This window comes from Geotrypetes seraphini, chromosome 6 (genome assembly GCF_902459505.1).
Source record: "Geotrypetes seraphini chromosome 6, aGeoSer1.1, whole genome shotgun sequence".
Classification (NCBI taxonomy): domain Eukaryota; kingdom Metazoa; phylum Chordata; class Amphibia; order Gymnophiona; family Dermophiidae; genus Geotrypetes; species Geotrypetes seraphini.
Window position 1 is genome coordinate 209009583 of NC_047089.1, and position 23265 is coordinate 209032847.

General features: G+C 44.4%; 1 protein-coding gene across 1 annotated transcript in view; it reads right to left on the reverse strand.

The window, feature by feature from the left end:
• The window catches only part of ADAM9 (ADAM metallopeptidase domain 9), a 155617-nt gene that overhangs the window by 124680 nt on the left and 7672 nt on the right, over nt 1–23265 (reverse strand). Inside the window, exons 2-5 of the mRNA XM_033948056.1 lie at nt 19378–19475; nt 15882–15946; nt 14689–14767; nt 666–742 (exon numbers count right to left, since the gene is read on the reverse strand). Of these exons, the coding sequence (XP_033803947.1) occupies nt 666–742; nt 14689–14767; nt 15882–15946; nt 19378–19475 (319 nt within the window). The remainder of the gene's footprint in view (nt 1–665; nt 743–14688; nt 14768–15881; nt 15947–19377; nt 19476–23265) is intronic.

The window sequence follows — 23265 nt, forward strand, 5'->3', positions numbered from 1 at the left end:
ATGTGGTTCTTCAAAACCACGGAAAGTGAATAATGGATCCTATAGGAAAAAACAGGGTTAGGATCCTTAATGCATGTTTTTTCTTTTTGGAGTTGGATACTTGGTGGCCATTTTCAGAAGCAAAAGCAGAGACAGATTTTTAAATGCACATGTCCGCAAATATGCGAACACAGTGGCATGAATGGTGAATAGCTGTCACAATTTGCACACCTGTGGATAAGTGAAATCAGGCATATTGGATGCACAAATAGTGAGAACACACTGTATTCCCTTTAAGATCTGCCCAGTACTTAAAGAAGTGTCCCGCAAATTTTCTCAAGCTGCTGCAGCACACTAAACGTAGTAGCCATGGCTTGAAGCATCCGAACATGCATGGATGTCACTGTGATGATGTGATGCATATGCGTGACGTCTTCACATTGATGTCCGCACATGCATGAAGGCCCTCCAGATGGGCCCCTGAGACGCCAGTGAGGGGTGCCAGCAGGAAGAGGACTAGAGAGAAGGAGAGGAACTGGCACCAGCTGATTGCCTACAGGACACGCCTCTCGCATAAAGAGCAACTACTGTGCAGCAAGAAGCTGGGCTTAATACCACTGGTGTAATCCAGCAAGATATTTCTTTATGATTTTTAGGGGTGGGGGAAATTGGAGAGACTCCATTACCTGAGTCCAAAACAGGTGCTGACTGCTACTTGTGAATCTGAGACACCTTCCACGTATCCTCGATAGTGGCAATGATCCTGCAAATAAAGAAAACACATCATTGTCCTTCAATAAAGTGCTTCTCATAATAACCAAACAAAATTGCCCTTCCATGAAGAAATCTATGCATACACTGTACTTTTATTAACCACACACACACACACACATATATATATATATATATATACTTATACTAAGGAAAAAGAAACCCAGGAGTAGAGGATTAATCAAATATAAATAAAACTTGAAACTTGAGTAACCTAGTGGTTAGGGTTACAGCCTCAACACCTTGAGGTTGCAGGTTGAAGCCCAGAGTTGCTCCTTGTGGCCCTGGGTAAGTCACGTAACACTCCATTACCCCAGGTACGTTAGATTGTAAGCCCACCAGGATGGATAGGGAGACCCTATTTGAATATCTGAATGTAAACCGCTTAGGCTATTAAATAAATAAAAACCATAAATCAAAGTTTACAATAAAAGGAGGATCCAGAAGAAAACCAAAACCCCTGGTGTTGTATGAAAGGAAGCTTACTCCAGATTTATCAAAAACAGAGCACACTATATTATTCAAGCATGCCTAAGATTAAGACATAACACTGACAAACCATTACTTCTGTTGTCCTAAAACCCAGAAATACAAGCACTACGAGTGCTTAAGCATCCCTGCTGATGAGCACTCTTATCTAATGCATCCAAAAGGAGATTAGTTGATTTGAATTTAGCACCTCACTTGTTTCAAAACATTAGCTCCTATGCTTAAACCAACAATTTCAGGGCTCATACAATAGAAGTTGAAAAAATAGCTAAGATATAAATTCTGCTAACCTAGTGCAGCCCATTACCTTTATGTTTCTTGGATTTTGTTTAGTTCTTTTAGTATTTATACACTGCTTATAGCCTAAGCAGTTTACATTCAGGTACTCAAATATTTCTCCCCATCTGTCTTGATGGGCTCACAATAGAGAGTTGCGCGGGGACAGAAATCCCACCCGTCCCCGCCAAAATCCCACCCATCCCTGTGAGGAATCCCTCCATCCCCACCCATCCCCATGAGGAATCCCTCCGTCCCCACGAGGAATCCCCTCCGTCCCCCACAAGGAATCCCCTCCATCCCCACCCGCCCCTAGAAACTTCAGAAATAGTTATTTCATTTAATTATGCTACTGAATTAAAGGCTCTGGTACAGACCCATTTACAAATAAGCAAAGATACTTTATTAATTTGGAAATATTAATTGGGAAGAATACATACTTTGTTAAAGGGTTTCTACCAGAGCCTCTAAGCTGTCAGCTGAGGACTTCCTTTGCAGTTGGCCGGGGGTCCCTTTTGCCAAGCAGCAGTAGGTCCCTGAGTCACAGATGCTGGCACCTCAGTGGCTCATGGATGTTGCCAGCGACTGCTGTGCTTGGTGGAGGGGAGTTCTGGCCGTCTCTAGAGGAGGTCCTCTGCTGGCGGTGCTTGGGGATCCTCACCAGTCACAGCAAGGGTCAGCAAGTACTTCACAACACTGTAGAAATAAAACCACAAATGCATTTCCTTTTCTTTTGGACACAATACAAAGACATCTACTATATACATTTCCCAAAGCTAACATAATTTAGTCAATAAATTCTGTTTTTATCTTTGTTATCTGGAGACTTATTTTTCCATAAAGTTGGGCCTAGTTTCTTTTTTCCGCTTTCCCATCTTCTATAAATTCTTCTGTTGTTGTCCATTGGTTCCTCCTACCATGGTCCAGCATTGATCCCTTTCTCATCTTTCGCCCCTGCCCACCAGCCCCATGCCCAACATTTCTCCTTCTATCACCCCTCTCCAGCACCATGCCACATCTCTCCCTCCATTCCCTTCACCATGTCCAACATTCCTCCCTCTTGCATCCATTTCAATCTGTCCCACTGTTCCCTTTCCACCACAATATTTCTCCCTCTCATCTGTACCTCACTCCCTCCCTATGACCAAAAATTCAACTTTCTTCCATTCCCGTGTACACAACCATCTTTCCTTCTCACTGACACACCCATGCCCAATTCTCCCTTTCTATTCCCTACCCCACCTCAGCATCTCTTTCCCTCCCTTCCTCTATCCTCTCTCCAAAGTTTATGCCTTGTGTCCAAAAACGCACTCCCTCCCCCACCTCAGCATCTCTTTCCCTCCCTTCCTCCATCCTCTCTCCCAAGTTCATGCCTTGTGTAAAAAAACGCACTCCCTTCCCCCTTTTGTGTTCCGCATTTGCCTCCCATGTTCAACCTCCTTCTGTCCCTCATTTGCCTCCCACGTTCGACCCTTTCTGTGTCCTGCATTTGCCTCCCATGTTCGTGTCCAGCCCTCATCTGCCAGCAACTTTCTCATCCAAATGAAGCTCTGGGACGTAGCTGGAGCCGCGAGGCTCATCTTCTATTTCCTGCTTGCCCTGCAGCAGCACACATAGCCAACCGAAGTCTGCCCTGATGTCAGAGGGAGGGAGGGCTTTGCTTAAGCCCTCCCTCAGACGTCAGCGCTGACATCGGGGAAAACTTCCGGTCGGCTATGTGTGCTGCTGCTGGGCAGGTAGGAAAAGAAGACGAGCCTCACGGCTCGAGTTGCATAGAACCCCGCGGGATCCCAAAGACCACAAGGGGCGTCCCCATGGGATCCCCACGACCCGAGGGAGCATCCCCATGGGATCCCCGCGACCTGAAGGGGGAACCCATGGGTCCCATGGGATTCCCGTCGTCCCTGTTCCCAAGCAGCTCTCCAGCTCACAATCTAGCTAACGCACCTGGGGTAATGGAGTGTTAAGTGACTTGCCTAGCATCACAAGGAGCAGCGCTGGACTTGAAGCTGCAACCATAGGGTGCTGAGGCTGCAGCCCTAACCACTAGGCCGCTCCTCCATGCCACTTTAGATTTTTTGTTTTAATGAAACTTGCTGTGTTGATTGGCACCGATTTATAATCTTGATACAGCAGAAATAAGCAAATTTCACCTGAAAGGCAATACCTGCCTAGTAATGCCTGCGCAGAATACAAACTGATACTTTGGTTTGCATCTCTCTGCTATTGCTCTAAAGCTTTAAACAGAGGAAAAAGAGATTTTCACATTTCTAGTCATTTTATATACTGTTTTTATTTTTATATATAATATTTTATTGTAAACCGTTTAGATAGACGGTATATCAAGAAACCAATAAATTTCAAACTTGACAATTATTCATCAAGTGATTTATGGTGCAGCAACCTGGTTTCTTGATTCAAATGCTGAAGAAATATGTGTGAAAATTGATCCTTGTGATTGCAGTCAACAATGAGATTATCCATTAGATCAGCAAATGAGATACACTATATGAAAACATGGTTTAAAGCTTTTGGTGGCTTTTGGTCCACATTTATGGAATGCTTTACCAGGTTCTTTAAGATTATGCAATAATTTGAAATATTTTTAAATGCTACTAAAAGCTCACTTGTATTTTAAAACATTTTATTAGAATGGATGATAAATTTGTCCTTTCTGATTTAAAGGATAGTGGGTCTGCTAACAGTTTTGTAATGTTTGTGATGTATTGAAAAGTTCTCAGCCAACCAACTTCCTAAAGTCTGAGCATTATTTTGACACTGTAGTTGAAGAGTGTTATTTTATTTTGCAAAGTGCCAATTTGTAGAATCATAATGCTATGTTTTGAACATTATTTCAGATTATTGATTGAACCATGTCAACGAAAACTGTGAATTTTTCAAGTGTGGAACTCTAAGCAGTCATGAAGTTCCCATTCCAGCAGAAGAAACCTCCAAAGGAAATCCATTAATGTATGATGCAAACATTGAGTGATAAATGCCCATCATACTAAACAGTGAAGAAGTGGTGTGCAAACTTTCAGCAAGGAGATTTTGAGAACGAAGATGCAGCAAGGTCTGGGAGGACTCAAACAGTGTCAACTTCTGAAACTGTTGTCCAGGCCCATAGCATGATTTTGGCATATCAGCAAATATCAGCTAAAACAATTGCTGAGACACTACAGATATCTAGGGAACATGTCGGGTGCATAATCCACGAACAACTGGATATGCAGAAGCTGTCAGCCAAGTGGGTGCCCAAATTGTTTGAATTCTGATGAGAAAAGACATTGAGTGGACACTTTCAAGTTGATTTTGCAGCATTTTCAGCAAGCTGGCGACAACTTTTTGGAACGACTAGTTACTGTTCATGAAACATGGTTACACTATTATGTTCCTGAGAGAAAACAACAGTCCATGCAATGGCAGCACTCAGGTTCTCCAAGGCCAAGGAAACTCAAGATCCAAAAGTCAGCAGGAAAGGTCATGGCCAATGTGTTTTGGGATCAGAAAGGTGTTGTAATGACTATCTTCCAAGGGGCCAAACAATTAATGCAGAATACTACTGCAACTTGCTGTGCCGATTAAAGGAGGAATTGAAAGAAAATAAAGGAGAGGGAAGCTGTGGAAAGTTGTTAAAACAACGTACCTGCTCACAAGGCTGGCAAAACGATGGATGTTTTGATGCAGTTGGGGTTTCAGTGCATAAACCATCCATCCTACTTACCAGATCTTGCTCCATCTGACTATTTTCTGTTTCCAAACCTAAAAAGAGTTTGATAGGGCAACAATTTGAGTGATTTAGAGGTGATTGCAGCAGTGGAGCAGTATCTATAATAATAAAACCCTAGAGCGCGCATGTGCTCTTGAAACTTCGTGATTCCTGGCGCCGTGAGGTGTGCCTCCGTGCCGAATTCGATTTTCGAACACGAAGGCAGGCCAGAACATGGAGCAACTCCCCCCTTGCCATCACTCACCGCCAGAGTGCCGCCTCACTGCTGCCATCACGGAATGAGATGATTCAGCGTGGCCTTTACAGTGTGGCTGCAATGAAATGACCCGCAGTGAAACGGCCGTGCTAAATCCGGCTGACAGTGACAGACCTCTCTCTAGGTTTCTTGCGCTGCTTCACCAGTTCAAAGAGCTTCTCCAGTCCCTCCACCAGCCCCTCCTCACTGGTGGCAAAGCAGCCTTGCACGTGCCATTCATACCCTCTTTGCTTCCTTAGTTCCAGCTCCTCCACCAGTTCCTGGGGTCGTCTGGCTCCGGGCAGGTCCTGTTTGTTGGCCAGGATCACAAAGGGAACACCCTTCATTTCAACATCTTCTAGGATGGCTTCCAGTTCTTCTTTGGCTTCAGAGAACCTTTGATGGCCAGGATCACAAAGGGAAAACCCTTCATTTCAACATCTTCTAGAATGGCTTCCAGTTCTTCTTTAGCTTCAGAGAACCTTTGAGAATCTGAACTGTCCACCACAAACACCAGTCCATCCGTGTTTATGAAATAGTGTTTCCACAGGATTCTGATCATTTCTTGACCACCCACATCCCAGACTGTGAATGTCGGTGTGGGCTTCAGGCAGATGTCGGTGGAGATAAGGGTTGCTGCTGGACATGGGAAGAGGTGCTGATGGATGTGGGGGAGGCCTACTGCTAGACAAGGGGAGTAGAAAAGAGGTGCTGCTGGACAGGGGGGGCAGGAAAAGGAAGGGAGGCCTACTGCTGGATAGGGGGAACAGAAAAGAGGTACTGCTGGACAACGGAAGATGTGCTTATGGACAGGGGAGGGGGCAAAAAAAAGGAAGGGAGACCTACTGCTGGACAGGGGGAGTGGAAAAGAGGTGCTGCTGGACAGGGAGGGCAGAAAAAGAAAGGGAGGCCTACTGCTGGACAGGAGAAGAGGTGCTTATGGACAGGGGAGGGGGCAAAAAAAAAGGAAGGGAGGCCTACTGCTGGACAGAGAGAGTAGAAAAGAGGTGCTGATGGACAGGGGCGGAAGAAAAAGGAAGGGAGGCCTACTGCTGGACAGGGGGAACAGAAAAGATGTACTGCTGGACAGGGGAAGAGGTGCTGATGGAAGGGGGGGGCAAAAAAAGGAAGGGAGGCCTAATGCTGGACAGGGGGAGTAGAAAAGAGGTGCTGATGGACAGGGGGGGCAGAAAAAGTAAGGGAGGTCTACTGCTGGACAAGGGGAGCAGGAAAGAGGTGCTGCTGGACAGGGGGGGAGTTAAAACAAAGGGAGAAGGGCTACTGCTGGATAAGGGGAGCAGTGAAGGAGTGGTGGTGGACACAGGGGGAAAAAAAGGGAGAATGGACAGGGGGAGCAGGCAAGGGGTGATGGTGGACAGCCAAGGAAAAAGAAAGACAGAAAGAAATACAGAAATGGCTAAGGAGAGAGAGAAAGAAATAAATACAGACACACACATTTTCTAGCACCCGTTAATGTAACGGGCTTAAAGACTAGTTATGTATATTATGTATGTAAATCATGTTAAAAAATAACCAGCAAATATTCAGAATAGAGCTGCTAACAGTGGAAGGTAACAGGCAGAAAGGCAAGTAACTAACATGGAGAAAAAGACCTCAGTGTTTCAAGGAAACAACTAAGAAATTATATGTTCAGTTACAAACTGCCATACAAAACACATCCCTGGTCCAAAAACTCCATGGAAGAGATTCATAAAGATACAGTTTAAAATACACCAATTAAACTGCAAAAAAACAGCAAAAAACTGTAAAAACTTGCACTTATCTTGCATTCATCTCCCACAAGCAGTGGAATGAAATATCCGTTGCTCCAATATGGAACCAAACACACTTTTCAAAGAATGAGCTTAGTATTCCCGACAGGCCCTGTTTCGCCAAGTGGCTGCATCAGGGGAATATCTTTAGAAAGAGAGCAACAGCTTCAAAAGTTTTCCCGTGGAAGAAGGGTGGGGTGGGCATTTGGAGGGGATATAGCTGGATGAGGGGGAGAAACTTAGGTGGTGTTGAAGAGACGGGTCTTCAGAGACTTTCTGAAGTCAGTGTATGATGTGGCCTCGAGTATTGGTTTTGCTATCCATGTGTTCAGTTTGGCTGCTTGGAATGAAAGCATTCTGTCTAGGTACTTCATGTAGTGACATGATTTCAGGGATGGGTAAGTGAAGAGGTTAGTTCTGCGGGAGATCTTTTGTGGGCAGTTGGTGAGGATTTGGGAAGCTAGGTAAGTTGGAAGCATTCAAAGATTGCTTTGAAACTGATGCAGGCGAACTTGAAAAGTATTCTGGATTCTACTGGCAGCCAGTGAAGAATTTGGAGATATGGGGAGATATATTCCCATTTTTTTAGCCCGAAGACGAGGCGGACTGCTGTGTTCTGGATTAGTCTTAGCTTGTGGAGTGACTTTTTGTAAGCTCCCAAAAATATGATGTTGCAGTAGTCCAGAGTACTCAGGATGGAGGCTTGTACTAGTAGACGAAAGGATGACTCGTCAAAGAATTTTTTGATAGTGCGAAGTTTCCAAAGAGTAGAGATGCATTTTTTGAACATTAGATCAGTGTGTTTTTCTAGTGTTAGATGTCTGTCAAGGGTAATCCCTAGTATTTTAATAGATTGGGCAATTTCGTAATTTTTGCCGTTCACTTGGATCATGTTGTCTTTAATCTGCTCGTTGGGAGAGGCTAGGAAGAATTTGGTTTTTTCTGTGTTCAGTTTGAGTTTGAAGGCCTTCATCCAAAGTTCTATTTGGTTTAGGATATTGGCTAGGTGAATGATGAAATTTGGTGAGATATCGGATAGTGGGAGAACGACGGTGATGTCGTCAGCGTAAATGTGGAAGGTGAGATTTAAGCTCTGTAATAGGTGACCCAGTGAGATGAGGTAGATGTTGAAGAGGGTCGGTGATAGCGGGGAGCCTTGGGGAAGTCCGCAGTTGTTGTTCCAGCTGAAGGAGAGTTTGTCTTCTTTGAGTACTTGATAGGATCTGAATTCAAAGAATCCTCGGAACCAGGTAAGGGTGTTTCCTGAGATGCCTATTGATTCCAGACAGTTCAGCATGATGGGGTGGTCAACTAGGTCAAAGGCACTACTTAGATCCAGTTGGAGGATCAAAGCGTTGGAGCCTTGACTCAGGAGAGAGTGTAGAGAGTTTAGGAGGGAGGCCATTACAGTTTTGGTGCTGAAGCCGGGTCTGAAACCAGATTGGTTGGGATGAAGTAAGTTGAATTTGTCTAGGTAATTGTTTAGGTTAGTATTTACTAGGCCTTCCATTAATTTAACAGCCAGAGGGATGTTTGCAACAGGTCTGTAGTTGGAGATGATGTTGGATGCTTCTTTTTTGTTCTTTTTTATAGGGGTAATAATAATTTGGCCCAGGTCTTCTGGGAATTTCCCAGCGGATAATTGTAGATTAATCCAGCTTAGAAGTTTGGTTTTGAAGGTAATGGGGGCAGATTTCATCACGTATGGGGGGCAGGGGTCTAGTTTGCAGTAAGATTTCGCATATTTGTTGTAGTACTTGGTAAATGTTTGCCAGTCAGTTTCCTTGAAGTAGGGCCAGCTCATGTCGGCTTTGGAGGAAGGGACATGGTCCTGGAGGATGGAGTAGTTCCAGTGGGAGTCTTGTGAGCTTGTAAGGGCGAGTCTTGAATTAGATATTTTTGAGTTGAAAAAAGTGGCCAGGGCGTCTGCTGTGATCGTTGAGTCTTCTGCTAGGTTTGTGTAGGGGTGGGTGTCGAACAGGTCGTTGACTAGTTTGAATAGTTTGTTGCTGTTTAAGGAGGTGTTGCCTATAATGTTGGCGTAGAAGGTTTTTTTCTTTTTAGAGATGGTGTTTTTGTAGTTAGCTAGCTTTTGGCGCCAGGCGTCTTTGGATTCTGGAGTTCCTAACTTTATCCACTTCCTTTCTAATCTTCTAAGTTCTCTCTTTATCCCAAGGAGCTCTGGGTCAAACCAGCCCGATAGGTTTCTAGGTCTGAACCTTCTTTTCTTCATTGGGGCCATTACGTTTAGGATTTGGATGCTGGTGGAGATCCAGGAGTTCATGAAGAGGTTAGGGTCCTCATCGTGGTTGTGGGTAATGTCATAGTGAGACCAGAATTCTACGGGGTTGAGTTTGCCTCTACTTGTTTTAAATAATGTGGGATTGTGTTTAGCTTTCGTTGTGGTTGATGTCTGTTGCCATTCCAACTCGAAGTTGCATATTTTGTGGTCAGACCAAAGTGAGTCTGACCAGGTTGCTGATGTCCATCAGATCGTAGGGTTTGCTGAATGAGATTTAGACAGGGATACAATGTCCAGTTGGTGGCCTTTTGTGTGGGTTGATATTGGAGGGGAGTGAGGGAAGCTTAGGGAGGTTAGAAAGGACCAGCATTCGATGGATTCCGGTAGATCTGGATTCTCTAAATGTAGGTTGAGGTCGCCGCATAAGAGGTTGTAAGGGCCCGAAAGTGAATTGGTTAACATGAACTCCTGAAATTCTTCTTTGGCTGCTGTCCATTTTCTGGGTGGGATGTATGTTAGAGTAATAGTGAGGGAATCGGATAGCAGTTCTGATTGAAGCTTTAGAGCGAGGATTTCCAAGGTGGGGGAGGATTTCGAGCTGAGCATGGAGCAATTTAAGTTGTCTTTGAAGATTACAGCCAGACCCCCACCCCTTCCTCTTTCTCTTGCTAAGGAAAGAATTTTGAAGTTAGGGGGGAGGCATTCTTGGATGATAATGTCTTCATCTGAGAGTAGCCAAGTCTCTGTTAGTAGGACGAAGTCAGGGTTGGTGTCGGTGAGCCAGTCGTGGATTAACTGGGATTTGTTTCTCATAGATCTTATGTTTAGGTAGGAACCTCTGAGGTTGGAGTAGATTAGAGGAGTAGAGGGGGGGAGGAGGGAGGGAGCAATGTTTTTTAGTACTCTGGTTTTTTTGATATAGGGTCTGGAAGGTCTGTGGAATGTAGTTAAGATCGGGATCTCTGAAGGTGAAGGGTCTTGGGTATCGAAGGTAGTCTTGTTGGGGGTTGGAGGGGGTTTGGGTTTAAAGGTGCGGATAGAGTAGGGGAGGGAAAGAGGGAAAAGGAAGGTGGGGGTGGTCGCCTTGCTTCTTGAGCTAAGTAAGTGTAAGATAATAAGGAGTAGCCACAAGCTGTTATAAAGGGGCATCATGGTGATGTGGTGAAGTTGAGGCGAGGGCGTTACTGGAGGATTAAACAAACAAAGTCCTGTCACGTTTGGCCGGTTTTAGGTAGATAATTGAGTGTTGGTTATGAGTCCGATTATTTGTTTTAGAAATAAATACAAGATACAAATAAATACAAGATATGCAGTATCAGATTAACAGTGAGAAGATCAGATATGATGATGTTACCTGACTTGGAGGTCGACAGGAGTTCTGGTGATCTGGACTTTGGGGTCCTGGCGTTCCACGAAGGCGCTCACTAAGGCGCAGGCGCCTTTGTCGTGCGCCTTCGTCGGCGCGCCGAATGGCAGCGCGCCGTTGGCGCTGAGCCTTTTAAATGTGTGTCCTCTGTGTCCCGGCTGGATCGGGGGTGCGGAGTAGGGCTCCCACGCTGGACCCGATCTGGCTGGCTGGAAGGTGCAGGCGCTGGGCCTTTTAAATGTGTGTCCTCTGTGTCCCGGCTGGATCGGGGGGGGCGGAGCAGGGCTCCCACGCTGGACCCGATCTGGCTGGCTGGAAGGTGCAGGCGCTGGGCCTTTTAAATGTGTGTCCTCTGTGTCCCGGCTGGATCGGGGGGGGGGGGGGGGGTTGGAGCAGGGCTCCCACGCTGGACCCGATCTGGCTAGCTGGAAGGTGCAGGCGCTGGGCCTTTTAAATGTGTGTCCTCTGTGTCCCGGCTGGATCGGGGGGGGGGGGGGGCGGAGCAGGGCTCCCACGCTGGACTCGATCTAGCTAGCTGGAAGGTGCAGGCGCTGGGCCTTTTAAATGTGTGTCCTCTGTGTCCCGGCTGGATCGGGGGGGGGGGGGGGGCGGAGCAGGGCTCCCACGCTGGACCCGATCTGGCTGGCTGGAAGGTGCAGGCGCTGGGCCTTTTAAATGTGTGTCCTCTCATCTGCTGCTTTTATAATAGCATTAGCAATCTTGGGCTCAAGACCGTATTCCTGATTCACTTCAGCAGCTGCTCGCTTCAAGATGCCAAAAGCTCGTATAATCTGGACCGGCATCCTTTCTGTCACGCCTCCAATCTTAAAGTTCATCATAGACCTAACAGTCTGGGCACCATAGTACTTGTCATTTGGCACTTTGAGTTCCCCAAAGGTGTCATATTCGACTCTGTAGGCATTGGAGCTGGCCATTCTCAAAGACTGCACCGGACGAGCAGGGGCTGCGACTGCTGCTGCAGAGGACGAAAGACAACTCCGGCGGCCGCTGAGCCGCAAGAGAGAACGCAAAGATTAAGCAAAGCCTTTCTGGGAGTTATGTTCTAGAGCGCAAGGGCTGCTCCCGAGAAGACTCACTGAGGAGCATTATTTCCTTTGGAGAGGATGTGATTAGGGATACTCTTTGAAAGAACCTTGGAGGTACATAGAAGAAAATCCTGTTCAAGTATTCTGGCCCATTTCCTTTATAGGCTTTGAAGATCAGAGGTAGATTTTTAAATATAGCCCTGTGTTTTACCAAGGGTAATCTGTGAGGTTCATGCAGAAATGCTGTGATATAATCACATCACTTACAACCTGCAGCATTCTATATCAACTGGAGAAAATCCTCTGTAGTCACACCAGTGCAGACTATACAACAATAATCCAGCTTTGGTATGAACCACTGTGACAAGACTTGCCTTCTTGACATATGGAGAGAAACAACACTATTTTTTCAAATTACGGAGATAGTTCATGAGAGCTGCTTGGGTTTGGGGGATCAGTGTAAGTGTTGAGACTAGCTGTATCCTGATGTTTCTGTCCTTCAATTTAAGGGATTCTGATGTCAAGTATGTAACCACATGTTTTCGGGACCCAGAGAAACTGTTTTATTTGGGTGAGAGACAATTTGTTATTTATATCCCATTCTCAAGTTACTGTTGAACATATTGTCAGTTTATTCAGAGTTGTAGATAAGTGTGGCTCAATAGGCATGATTAGATTCATGTCACTGGCATAGATGTATAATAGAGAATAACAAGGGGAAAAAATTTGTCCCGGTCCCCATCCCATCCTCGCAAGCTCAGGCCCTGTCCCCACAAACCATCTGATCCCATCCACATAACCCTCAAATAGTTTTATACTGAACTTATTTTATTAAAGTATAAAAAGAAACAATATTCTGTACATTTGTAATTTTATAAATCAAAGTTTTGGCTACTGAACTAGAGGAAGAGATCTTCAGCTGGCTGGGCTTCGTTTATAAATGTTTATCAACACAACTAATATACTGCTTTCCTCATCTTCTCGTCATTCTATTCCTTCCATCCACCATCTGCCTTCTCTCTGCCTCTTTCATATGGCATCTACTCTGTTACTGTGCCTCTCTCTTCCATCTCTCCCTCCACCCACCCCCCATCCCCCCCATTGGTCTAGCACCCATATTCTTCCCTCAACTCCCCCCCATAGTCTGGCATCTCTGTCTTCTTCCCTTCCATCTTTCCTTCCCTCCCCCAGGTGGTTTTTAACATCTCTCTCCTCCTTTCCTCCCCTCAGATCTGGTATCTATCTCCCCAATCCAGCACGTGTCCTTTTTCCTTTATCACCTCCTTCCATCCAGTATGTGCTTCCCTCTCTCTGTCCTCCCCACTTCTCTTCAGCGTCTGTTCCAGTCACTCCCCTCCCCACTTTCCTTCAGTGTCTTCTCCCCTTTCTCTTCTTCACATTTCCCTTCAGCATCTGTTCCTCTCTCTCCATTTCCCTTCAGCGCCCTTCGCGCGGTCCAGCAGCCTCCCTCCTGATTGCTGCGGTCCAGGCATATTCCTCCCTCCCTTCCACTCACCTCTGCTGGAGGTGTTCATTGTCTCTGAACACCTGAGCCTTTTTCTCAAGTCACGTGCGGCTGCCCAAAACTTCTCCTCTGACGCAACTTCCTGTTTCCGGTTGCATCAGAGGAGAAGTTTCAGGCAGCTGCGCATGACTTGTTTAAAGGCTCATGCCACTCGGAGACAATGGAAATTGCCAGCGAAGGTGAGGGGAAGGGAGGGAGATGCCCGGACCATGGCAATCGGGAGGGAGGGGGATGCTGGACCGCGCGTTCCTTCACTTAACTGCGGGGACAAGGCCATTCTCCGCTCCATGGGGCAGTGAATGGCCTTGTCTCTGTACCCACAGCGACCAGTTTTTTTTCTTCCCCGTTTCGGCAGGTTATCCACAGCCACCTGCAGCTTGCTACGGATAACAGTCACCGTGTTTTTCTCTAAAGTATAACTCAGTATCTACTGACCAAATCAGCCTGGCTAGTGATTTGAAGTAAATATTAAAACCCCACAACTCAGTGCCAAGATATCGGCAAGGTGTTGCTGAATAGTATGGACGGTTGCTTATCTGAAAAAATCTGAACCAGGAAAATACTGTGCCACTGACATCCGTTTCTGCTGCCGTTCTAGCATGATGTGGTCTAGTATCATAAATTGCTGAGCAATCCAGCAGTACTATCATAAAGGTAAATCCCATGTCATGGTTTTTGTGAACAGCTAAGCATGGATGATGATGATTGGCTCCATTCTATAACTAGGTATGAATCCAGACTGACTAAGATCTAATTAGTTTTCTTCTTCTAGGCAATCATTGAGTTGAATGCAGACTGTTCTATAAGCTTTACCAGGGATGTTAGATACTGGCAGATAATTTGAGTTTGTCCTGGTCAAAGTTGTTCATCTTCCGCTGAGGGTGCACCACTGCCCTTTTTAATGTTGTTGGTATTTGCATAATAGTAAAGGTTAGTGTTGCATATCCTACAAAGCTATTCTCCATGGTGGACAGAGGTGACTGGTGGTCAGTTAACATATAACATTACATTACAGTCATTGTTTATATATCACAAATACCTTTGCAAAGTACATTGTGGTTTACAAATATTAAAAAAACAGACACATATTCCAGAATTACAATCAAAATAAATAAAATACCTAAATTAAAAGGAATTCATTTAAACATATACAATGATGTTGGTGATCCTTCTGATTTCTAGGGAATTTTAAAATATTTTTATCTTGACTTACTGGAAATACAAATCTAGAAGAAAATAAAAACAGTTGCAGCACACCTGAATTTTAGGATATTCCGAGAGCAAGGCTCCATCTTTGCCATATGTATAAACTACGAAATCTTTGGCTAAAAAATCTCTGAAAGAAAAAAAAAAAATTAAAATGATTTTTCCATGATATGTAAGTTTAATACAGCACACTGCAAAAAATAGTCCATTGCTTCTTCGGATTAGATAACAGCAGAAGAAAGTTATAACACACTGTATTTTTCACTCCATAAGATGCACTTTTTCCCCCCAAAAAGTGGGTGGAAATAAAGGTGTGTCTTATGAAGCGAATATACCAACAACCCCCCCCCCCCCCCCAGTGGTACCTTTAAATTTTGGAGGTCGGTGGACGGCTGCCTGCTGCTTGTTGGGGCCTGCGGTGCACAAGCCCGCTAATGCCTCGAGGCAACCATTCAGAAGTGGTGCGCGCCCACGTAGCAGTGCGCTTTTGCGCTGCTGGCCCCAACATGCCGGTAATCAGCAGGCAGCCGCCCTGCGAAACACCAGCAACCGGCACAATTAAAGAAATGTCTCGGGCCCAGGCATTAGCATGCCCCGACAAGCAGCAGACGTCCACCAACCTCCAAAATTTAAAGGTACCGCCGGGTGGGGGGGGGGAATTGGGATGGAATTTAAAGGTGCTGGGGATATGTAAAAGTGATGATTGATTGATTGGGGGGCCTGGGATGGAATTTAAAGGTGCTGAGGGGGTATGTAAAAGTGATGATTGATTGGGGGAGGGCTGGGACAGAATTTAAAGGTGTCAGATATATATTAGTATACAATTTGGTTCAGAATGGGTTTTTTTTTTTCTTGTTTTCCTTCTCTAAATCTGGGGTGCGTCTTATGGTGAGGTAACTGGCCACTAGGGAGCTTCACAATTTTATTCTTCTACTACAGTGGTCGGAGACAGGTACTGACAGTTTGGGAGGAAATTAAAAAATAAAACAAAAAAAACACCTTCCTTCTTTTTTAATTCATGACTCCCCTCTCCCAATTGTATAAGTAATTTTGAAAACACATTGCAGTGAGGAATTTCCAGTGATTTTACCCTTTACTGAAAGCGCTGAACATGCTTGAATAAGACAACAATATGCACCTCTGGTATGATTTCAAAGTCTCACCAGCAGTCCATAGCACATAAAGCATACCATATCCTACCAAACAGTTTTAAAAAGTGTAAGAGGTAGACAAAAATCACTCACTTGTTCTTTTCAAGATGAATAATATGCTCCTTTCCTTCTGCTCGAACAATATAAGATACATGGTCCTGAGGAAACAGGGAGATTAAAGATTAGGTATACTGTAAAAAAGAAAAATCACAATTAAAACAGGCAAATACAGAAATTAAAGGTGGCTCTAAGACACAGTTCTCACTGATTGTAAACATGAAGGACTACTTCCCTGCAGCAAGTAGAAGAACTCATGTTTGACTGTACACAACAGAAACTCACTGGTTCCTGTGTACAGTAATTAGGTTAGTTCAATGGTCCCATCAAGCTCAGTAGACTCTCAACAGGAATGTCCTTTCTGTGTTGCTCAGTCAGAACTGGAAGGCGATGACACCTACGGATATTCTCAAAAATCTGCGTTAAAAAAACAGACAGGCTGCTGTCATAGCCGTTATAGTACCAATTTTTAAAAAAGCAAATCATTCTCCAAAAAAAGCTCATACAAATGAAGTTGGCAGAGAATAACAAAAATTTGCTACGTTTTCATGTGCCCATCGCTAGACATTGGGCATCTCTCCCGCTGCTGCTGGGGGTGTCAGTTGGCGGTAGGAAACACAGCATCTCTCTCCCATTGCTGGTGGTGTGTGTCAGCTGGTGGCAGGAGGGACAGCATCTCTCTCGCTGCCAAAGGAGCGATAATGCACAGTGGAAACGCCATAAGATGCTATTTTAACAGTGCCGTCACTGTACCGGCATCCCTGGACCAGTCGCTGATTTCTGTCGCCAAAAGCCAATGCCGCTCTTAGAGAATGGCTTGGCAATGTTTAAGAATCCACCGGACTGCTAATTTCAATGTTGAACAGTCCCATTTGCATGGCAATATTGGAGACTGCTAGAAAGCTTGCTAAAGACCGAGATAAGCCGTTTTGATAATCTGCCGCTAAAATGCATGCCGGCTAAACTGTTGGAAACCAGTTTAGCGACAGCGTTAGTTTTGAGAATCTGGCTCCCAGCGACTTGCCCATAGTCACAAGGATTTAATCTCACAACCTCTGGGTGAAGAGGCAGAAGTTCTACCAGTGAGCCATACCTTCCCCTAAAAACACAAGGGAACAAAAAATCTTTTTCAGAATCATCTGACAACACAGCACATTTTTCTAAATCAGTTTTTCACGCTGATTTCAGATCCGTTATTAGTTTTTTACAGTCACGTAAGCTTTTAAAGTTATGACTAATGTTAGTTTATAGCATTTTAGCATATAGGGTTTTAAGAATTGCAGCATCAACTTACAGAAATGTTGCAATATCTTTGTTCCAAAGTCAAATAAGCACACAGCACAGCATAATTATACTGGACTGTGTCACTTAGCAACCAATATTTCTTCAAAAATGTTTATAATGTGATTTATTTTTGTGAGTTGTGTCTGAATTGTCAAGGCAAAACATCCAACAGTAGTGAGCCATCATATTCTCATTCCAGAAACTTTGCTAGCGGCGCTCCATTAACTGAATATCCTGGTGAAAATGTTCTCCTTGCTCATCACTCACCATACCAAGATTTTCCGGACAAAGCCAAGATGCGAGTGCAAAGAGTGTATTTTCAATGATAGCCAAGTTTATAATATGAGTCAAGAAGATTCTGAACTCCTTCCTTGTATGAAGGAAACTTATGGTTGAAGTTTTCCACTAACCACTTGAATGCCTCCCAAGCTTCAAGCTCAGCTACTGAAAGTGATTGCTTAAAATCTTCGTCCTGCATAATGGACTTGAACTGTGGGCCTATAAATATCCCTTCCTTCAGTTTTGCAGTGCTGATTTTTGGAAATTTCTTAACAAGATATTGAAAACCTGGCAAGTTTGCTTTATACATGGCCTTTACCAGGTGCTTCATCAACCCCAGCTTGATACGATGAGGTAGAAGAAATATTTTATGAGGATCCACCAATGACATAAATTTCACACTGCTTGTCCCTGGGTTATAGGTATCCCTCACGCATCATGACCTTCTCATACATCATCATCACATTCCTCATCATGTTCCACAGAAGCAAGTCCATCTTGTGGAGGTACAGGGACAGGCAGTGAGTCATCATGAGGAACAGACCTAAAAGCAGAATCCAGAGTAGGATATATTATTTTGTGCTTAGTTTTAGCTGAGAATCCACTTGTGTTCATAAGGCAAAAGTAGCACTCTTTAATATAGTCTCGCGGTTCCCTCAATATCATTGGGATTGCAAATGACATTGCTGCCTTTCGTCAACCGAGCCAGTCATTGGAACAACTGGTACAGATAATATGTGGAGCCCAAGACTTATCCTGGTCATCCAGCGGATAGGCAAAATACAATTTGTATACCTTTTTCAGATCTACGGTAATTGGCGACATTGTCCTTTCGTCGTGAATGAACCACAGATGTAACACAAGCTATCTGGATGATTAGTACAATGTCTTGGCATGGTAGAGACTGATATTAATCATAGTAAATAACACACAGACAATACAACTGCATACATACATGAGTTTTGTCGCTGTCCCTGCCCCTACCCCATTCCTGTAAGCTCTGCCTTAACAGCACAACCCTTTAACACTTATGAGTTTAAAGTGGTTGAGGCTTGTACAGATGAGGACAGAGTTTGCAGGAATTAGGCAGGGATGGGAAAATGAGTTCCCACGGGGACATGGAAAAATCAGTCCTCGTGTCAATCTCTAGCCATCTAGCGGACATATCTCTCTCTCCCTTCCCACCCCCCAGCTCATGCATCAGATTCTCTCTCTCTCCCTCCCTTCCAACCCCCCCAGCCCGTGCTGCAAATTTATTTTTTTTCTCTCTCTCTCCCTTCCTTCCCACCCCTTTAGCCTGTGCTACAGATTCTCTCTCTCTCCCCTTCTCTTACCACTCACCCCCAGCTTATGCATCAGATTCTCTCTCTCCCTCCTTTTCAACGCCCCCCCCAGCCCGTGTACTATTTCTTCAGGTTGCCGGCAGTGGTTTCTACATGCTGCCGGCCACTGATCCAGAAGCCTTCCCTCTGACACAAAATGCAAACACATCAGAGGGAAGGCTCCGGTTCAGCCACTGGCAGCACTATTGGCGGCTTGTAGCTACTGGGTGACTGGGACAGGCCCACCCATGGCTATGCACCTGATCCACACTAATCCCTCACACTACCCCTCCAAAAATTGTGCCCTACCTCAGTAAAACTCACTCCCCTCTCCCCCCCCAAAAAAAAAACCTGCATGCCCACTTACCCCCATCCTCTCAGTCATACCCTCCTCTAATTCAAACACACAGACAATACAACTGCATACATACGTGGAGGGCCTGGAAATAATTCCCTAAGCCTTGCTCAGCATGCTTTTCCACTTATTAAAAAGTTCCTTTTCAACAGATGTATAGGAAGGAGAAAACTCCCCAGAATAATTTATTATTGTGACCTAAAACTTTGTCATCACGCAGTGTGATTTCCCACCCATGTTAAGCCCCCCAATACTAGTTAATGGCACTCTCAGGCAGGTTAGAGGTCAGTACCCATCTTGAAAAGGACTCAGGAGCTTCACGCCTGTCTCTCGTTAACTGGCGAGGAACCGTAATTTCATAAGATGAAAGTCCTGCAGTCTGTTGGGAACCTGAAAGAATAAAAAGATTAAATAGATAAGAAAAAAAAAAAAATCAAATAAATTAATAAAAACAGTCAGTGTACTGTGCGTTATAATTCAAAATGTAATTGTAGTATTCTGGGGAATATGTCGTCTTTTCTGAAAAACTGCTCAAGAAAATCAAAGTGTGGGCTGGCAAAACTTCCTCTTTTAAATCTATATTACACTTTCAGAGAAATAATTAGCCCCCCTTTTACAAAACCATGATAGCAGTTTTTCGCGCAGGCCTGGCATGCTGAATGCTCTGAACTGTTCCTGACACTCAGAGTTCCTATGAATGTCTGGAGCAGCGCAGAGCATTCAGCGCAACGGCCTCACTAAAACACACTACTGTACTGTGGTTTTGTAAAAAAAAAAAAAAAAAAGGGTGGGGGGTGCGGGGTAAATGATTTCAAACAGAGAATGAAAATGCAAGAAGTGTACATCAGACTTGATCATCTGCAATAATATTATATGAAAAAAAAAACTACAGCTGGCACAATCCAAATGTTGGACAGATATATTACATAACTGGCTCTAGTTTCAATGTACAAACTCGCATCTGGAAAAACAATTATTTAACCCATCAGTAACTTAGCCATTCTAATGGCAAAAAGAAATGTGTTCAGAGTTTTGACTTTCTCAGGGGAGGATTCTTGGGAAATGAATCCAGTTACACTAATGTAGTAACGGTTTACTGGTTTTCTGAAATCTAGCAGATCTCTCACAGAAGATGCTAAGTACCATACAGAGAGAAACAAATGGTTTACCAAGTTCACCCTTCAGTCTGACTATGGTCGATCCGGGTCACTCAATTTACCAAGTATGTCCCCCTCTGGTAGGTTTCAGGTGGACCATAAACTAGTGCTGCTGACCACTCCCAGAAGAAGTGATGATCCCCAAATCTACCCAGCTATACTCTATGTATGTGCTATGGGGTGAGAGGCTGATAAGCATGGATGGGGAGAGGGAACTTAGGGTGATAGTATCTGAGGATCTGAAGGCGTTGAAGCAGTGTGACAAAGCGGTGGCTGTAGTCAGAAGGATGCTAGGCTGTATAGAGAGAGGCGTAACCAGCAGAAGAAAGGAGGTGTTAATGCCCCTGTACAGGTCATTGGTGAGGCCCTACTTGAAGTATTTTGTTCAGTTTTGGAGGGTGTATCTTGCTAAGGACATAAAAAGACTTGAAGCGGTCTAGAGGAAGGTGATGAAAATGGTATAGGGTTTGTGCCAGAAGATGCACGAGAAAGGATTGGAAGACCTGAATATGTATACTTTTGAGGAGATGAGGGACAGGGGAGATATGATACAGACATTTAAATATTTGAAAGGAATATAGAAACAAATCTTTTCCAGATAAGAGAGAATGCAAAACCAGATGACATGAATTGAGGTTGCAGGGTGGCAGACTTAGGAGTAACGTTAAGAAATTCTTTTTCACAGAATAATGCCCTCCCAAGGGAGGTGGTACAGATGAAGACTGACAGAATTTTAAAAAACATGGAATAAACACAAATCTCTAATTAAAAAATGAATGTTATAAAATGAACTAAGGCTGGTACAGGGCAGACTTGCAAGGTCTGTGTCCCGTATATAAAAATTTATTTTAGGATGGGTTAGGGAGGGCTTTAATGGAAACTCCAGTAATTTGGAAGAAAGGACAGTGCTGGGCAGACTTTTATGGTCTGTATCCTGCAAAAGACAAGGCATGATGGTTTCTATAGGCTGGAGCAAACTTTGATGGCAAATCTAGTAGTTGGAACCTAAAGATAGACCATAGAAGTCTACCTGGTACTATGTCCCAGAAATACCACAGAAAAAAAAGACAATTTAACATTGAATGTATAATTTGTGTGGCTATTGGGCAGACTAGGTGAGCCATTCAGTTCTTTTTCTGCTGTCGTCATTTACATCGTTACTCTTTCTACTGGCCTTGATTATATTTTCTAAACTAAACTAAACCTTAAGTTTATATACCGCATCATCTCCACGGATGTGGAGCTCGGCACGGTTTACAAGAACTTAAAATATAGGAAGAGAAGGAAAAAAAAAAGGTTTACATGAACTTATATATAGAAGAGAAGAGTAAGGGGGGATAGAATTACATTTTAGTGAAAAGCCAGGTTTTCAGTTGCTTGAGGAATAATTGGAGGGAGCTCAGGTTCTGCAGCGGGGTAGTAAGGTCGTTCCAAAGACCTGTGATTCTGAAGAGAAGGGATTTTCCCAGTTTGCCTGCATAGCGAATACCGTGTAGAGAGGGGAAGGATAATTTATACTTTCTGGCAACAAATTCCACCACCGAATTGTATGCTAGCAACAACAATGCTTTCTTAAATTCATTTTGAAGCTGTTAGTAATTTGCTTTCTATTTTATTCCCTGGTCTTGCCACTACAAGTATTTGAAAGTAAATTTACTACACACCAGTTCAGATATAATAAAGATTCATTAAAAAAAATAAAAAAAATAAAAATTTTTGCCACTTCTCCAAGCTTAAGGTTGGACAAGTTCCTGGAGGAAAAGTCCACAGTCTGCTATTGAGACAGACATGGGGTAAGCCACTGCTTGCCCTGGGATCAGTAGCATAGAATGTTGCTAATTGGGGTTTTGCCAGATACTTGTGACTTGAATTGGCCACTGTGAAAAGAGCTTACATCAGAGGAAAGCCTTCCGGGTCAGCAGGAGAGGGGGGTTGTTCACAGTTACCTCCTCATTCATTCTGCCTTCAGCAGCTTGTTGGGGGCACGTGCAACAGGCAGCGGTTCACATACTGCACGTAGCTGACCCAGAAACCTCTCTCCAAGGCTTGTGGGTCAGCCATGTGAGGCGTGTGAATTGCTTCCTGCTGCATTTCCCCCGAACAAGCCACTGAAGGCAGAAGGAGCAGTGTGGTTCGAACAAGTAAAAGGAGAAAGGGAGAAAGGAGTGGGAGGGAGAGAGAAGGAGCATGTTAGGACATTGGAGGGATACAATTCTCAGACAACGTCTGGAAGGCAGGGAGGGGGAACAAAATTGACACAGAAGGGAGGAAGGAGGCACTAACTTGGGATAGGTGGGAGGGAATAGAAAGGGAGTATTGTTGGGCATTAGTGTGTGAGTGAGAAGGAAAGGAAGAAAGAGGAAAATTTGGTATAGAGAGAAAGAGGAGAGAGGTAGAGATGCATGGGGAGAGAAGGATGAGAGGAGAAATGTTGGATATGGTGGTAGAGAAGGGATAGATTGAAGGGGCTGACAGTGGGGGGAATATTGGGCATATTGATGGAGGGAGCGATGTGACATTGTGTTGGAGAGGGGTGATAGAAGGAGAAATGGGCAAGGGGCTGGTGGGCAGTGGTGAAAAATTCTGCACATGATCTTGTGGATGAGAGAGGGAGAAATGTTGGATGTGACAGATGGAGAGAGGGAGATTTGTTACCAATAGGGGTGAAGGAGAGAGGAAGAACAGTTGGACTCATTGGAGGAACAGAGAGATGTTAGTTGGGGAAGAGAATGAGGTCAGAAGGAGAGAAAGCATGAGAGAGAGTGAGAAAGCAAGAGAGTACGTGAGAGCGAGAGAAAGAGCGAGAGATGGATGGGGAGGGCAGAAAGGAGGGAAGGACAAATGTCACACTTTGGGGAAGTGGGAGAGGGCAGAGAGTAAAAAGTTGAACTTATGGAAAGAGATAGATTTGGTTGGGGAAGGGAATGAGGACTGGAAGAGTGCAGGAGACAGAGAAAGATGTTGGACTGGTGGAAAGGAGGGAGAAATGATGGGATGTGGCAATAGAGAGAGTGGGAGAGATG